A 3,455-nucleotide genomic window follows, 5' to 3' on the forward strand; every position below is an offset into this window, starting at 1 on the left:
GGGCTACATAAGATCCTGTCTAAAACAACACAAGGAAAGTCTGGTATAGTGAAATAATACTTACTGTCAATCTTTCTGTCTTTGTGTCTCTGGGTAATATATGTATGTGAAGGACTTAGGTGGGGGGGTTTTACATCAGGTACCTTCCTCTGTCATTCTCTACCTTTATTTATTTATTTATTTATTTATTTATTTATTTATTTATTTAGAGGAACTAGCTGTGTAGACCAGGCTGCTCTCAAACTAATGAAGATTTCCCCTGACTGTAGCTCTTGAGCACTGACTGAGATTAAAAACACGTGCCACCATGCCTGGCTTCACCTTTTTAGATTTTCAAATTACATTTATTCATTCATTCGTTTGTTTGTTTGTTGTGTCTCCTTGAGAGCCGGAGTGTGAGCGCCACAGCGCCTGTGTAGCAGAGAGAGGACAACCTGTGGGAGTCCGTTCTCTCCTGCCACCTTATGAGTCCCAAGGATCAAACTCAGGTTGTCTGGCTTGGCAAACGCCATTACCCAGGCAGCCATTTTGACAGCCTTCACCTTACTGGGACAGGGCCTCCCACTGACCAGGAGCTCACCAGTGCAGCTCAAGTCGGAGGCCAGAAGGGCCCCAGGGAGGCTCCTGTCTCCCTGGTGTTGGGATTTCAGCGTGTGCTGCACATCCACCTTCCGACACGGGCCTCAGGGAGCCAAACCCAGATCCTGTTCAGCAAGCACCTTATGAATGAGCTGTCTCCCCAGCCCCTATGGGTCGTGGTTTTTATGTGTCACCTTGTAAAGTGTCCAGAGCTCTTGTCACCTTGTAAACCTGAAAGTCTGAAGTCATTAAACAAGCTGTCCGCTGTTCCGCCCGCTGCCTTACCCAACTTCACTCTGGTATTTACGATCTGGCAGTTCCAGGCAGAAGGTGTTCTATGCTCCGCTCTGCTGTGGAAGCACCTTTGCTTAATGTCAACGCATTGAGTGGTCCAGATGGCCAAGGCCAAGTTCAGAGGAGGCCAAGGTCCCCAAGGGTAGGCTGCCTGCAGAGTGAGGAGGAAAGACAGTAGGAGCTAGTCCAGCACTCAGGAGGATTATGAGTTTGAGGCCAGCCTGGGCTATCTAGTCCCACAGGGTGAGGAGACAACGGGGAAATGACTCAGAGATGTCCTGTCTTTGTGGCCTGCCCTTTGGTTTATGACAGCCACCTCAGCAGCGCTGACCTTTGCCTCCATCTTAAGAGTGGAGGCACCGGGCCATCTCCCAAAGTTAGTGGCTTACGGAGCAGTTACAGCCTCCAGAACCATGGCCACCAGCCTGCGCAGTCGGTCCTTTCGAGAACCCCGGCCCTGCTACGGGAAGCTCCATGAGTCCCAGGGGAGGTCCCTGGAGGGCCGACTCCACCGGGCACTGAGCCTCAGACAGGGCCGTGAGAAGTCCAGGTCGCAGGGCCTTGCCGGCACAGAAGGGCTGGAGGTCCCTGTTCAGGAGCGGCTGCCAGGGACCCTGGGAGACACCGAGCAGCTGATCCAAACCCAGGGAGAAGGCAGCCAGCGGTGGCTGAGGCAATACCAACAGGTGCGGCTTCAAACTGAATTATCAGTTCTCTGGGGGACGGTGGGGACCCAGGGCAGCGAAGGGTTAAGAGCACAGCTGCCCTGAAGAAAGCCAAGCAAAATACCGGGGGCTTGAAGGCATTCTGAAAGCAGCTGGGATTTTCTCTGTGAGCACTGGGGGATCAGTGAAGGTGGGAGGAAGGATGGAATGGGGCCTGGGTGGGGTGTGGTCAGAACTCCGTGTGTCTGAGATAGGGTCTCACTCTAGCTCCGAGTGGCCTGGAACTCTTGATCCTACTGTGTCCCGAGTGCCGGGAATCCAGGCATGTACCACCATGCCAGCCCTTCAGAGCTGTATTGAGATGAGTAATGTAATACTGTGTTGGACTGGACGGGTGACTAGAACACGAGGCAAGATTGGCCAATGCAACTTCTGGCAAGTTACTGTCCGCTCTCTGACCAGGGAAGTAGAGTAGACTTCCTCACCCCTCCTGGCCTTGCCTCCCGGGGGGGGGGGAAGCGTGCCCCCTCCCGCAGGAGCTTAGGCTCTCTTTCGTGGATCTACCTCCACCTGGTGGCCGTGAGTGGAACAGCAGCTGAAGCCCACCACTGAGTTGTTGCCCCTAACTTGGTCTTCCAGCAGGTGAGGAGAAGGTGGAAGAGCTTTGTCGCCAGCTTCCCTGGTGTGACCCTGAACCGACCAGCCTCCCCAGAGACCCTGTTGGACACCAACAGCTAGAGCTGCTGTGATCGCCCCTCACTCCCCCGGCCGGACCCCTGTGTCTCCTCATCTGCTTCTTCACGGCTTTTCTGTACTCTGAACTGCTCCGGCCTTTGGCATGTGACCCACGGAGGTCTCTGTCACGAGATCATTCAAGGCCTTGTGTGGCTGCCCTTTTTGGTTCTGGCAGCTAGCTCTTAACAAAGACCTCCACAGAGCTGAGGAGAAGGCACTCAGCTCTCTGCCTCCTGGGCTGACAAGTGTGAAGGTCTTAGGGACCCACAGAGAAATGGGAGTATCAACAACACCCTTGGCCCTACACAGACCAGCCACCCACTTCTAGGACAGAGTTCAGTGAAGCCAAACGCGGCTGAGAAGCTCTTGACTATCGCCTGCTCACAGGACCCAGCTCCACCTTGGCCCGCTAGTGACAAGCCAAGACTCGGATCTCCCTCACAGTGAGCCTGCAAAGGCTAGGACCGGATCTGGACTGTCCTCACTATGGCTGCTGTATGCCTGAGAAGCCCACACATGCGTATTACTGCCTTGGGCCTCATTGTATCCTGATGAAGGAAGCAGGGAAGTCTCCCTCCCTGTGTGACAGAGGGTAACAGAGGCCCAGGGAAGGAAAGAGACCTTCTGCCTACACACACACACACACACACACACACACACACACACACACACCCAGTACCTGACACTGGGGTTGAACACATTAATAAAGCCACTGAACTGAGGAAATTATTTGCCTAGTGACTAACACGTAAGCTCTGAACCTCTCCCAGCTCCTGTGAAACAGGAGTCCAGAGTCCAAGGTCTCACTCTGAGAGGGCAAAGGGATCTCCTAGGGCCACACGGGGAGAGGGTCTGAGCTCTTGGAAAGGAATCAGGCCTTCTGGTGGGTCCTGTGAGTTCTTCAGGTTCCGGCCTGATGTCTTGGCACAGGGTCCACTGAGGACTTGGCTAAGTCCAGGAGATACAGTGATGGGCTCCTTGTTTTCTCAGAGCTTAGAAACCTGGCAAGACTACCCAAGCACAAAAGAGGTCCTGGGCAATATGTGTCCTTGGCAGCCATTGGGAACTTGGCCTAGAAGCTAGACTGTGGGAACAGAGTTGAGACTTTAAAAATTACTGCATTTTTATCTGTGTGTGTGTGTGTGTGTGTGTGTGTGTGTGTGTGTGTGTGTGCGTGCATTC

The 3,455-nt window shown here is 53.7% G+C and overlaps 1 protein-coding gene across 2 annotated transcripts; it reads left to right on the forward strand.

The window, feature by feature from the left end:
- The first annotated feature begins 869 nt into the window (after positions 1-869).
- Positions 870-2,999, forward strand: C1H11orf86 (chromosome 1 C11orf86 homolog). 2 transcript variants are annotated; one of them, XM_028860642.2, is made up of 2 exons: positions 870-1,559; positions 2,178-2,999. In XM_028860642.2, exons 1-2 carry the CDS (start codon positions 1,179-1,181, stop codon positions 2,274-2,276), a joined length of 480 nt encoding a protein of 159 aa, XP_028716475.2. In that variant the 5' UTR covers positions 870-1,178; the 3' UTR covers positions 2,277-2,999. The 2 variants fall into 2 exon arrangements, with proteins under 2 accessions (XP_028716475.2, XP_037059156.1); XM_037203261.1 differs by having other exon boundaries at positions 2,181-2,999.
- The last annotated feature ends 456 nt before the right edge of the window (positions 3,000-3,455 follow it).

Source organism: Peromyscus leucopus, chromosome 1 (assembly GCF_004664715.2).
Source record: "Peromyscus leucopus breed LL Stock chromosome 1, UCI_PerLeu_2.1, whole genome shotgun sequence".
NCBI lineage: Eukaryota > Metazoa > Chordata > Mammalia > Rodentia > Cricetidae > Peromyscus > Peromyscus leucopus.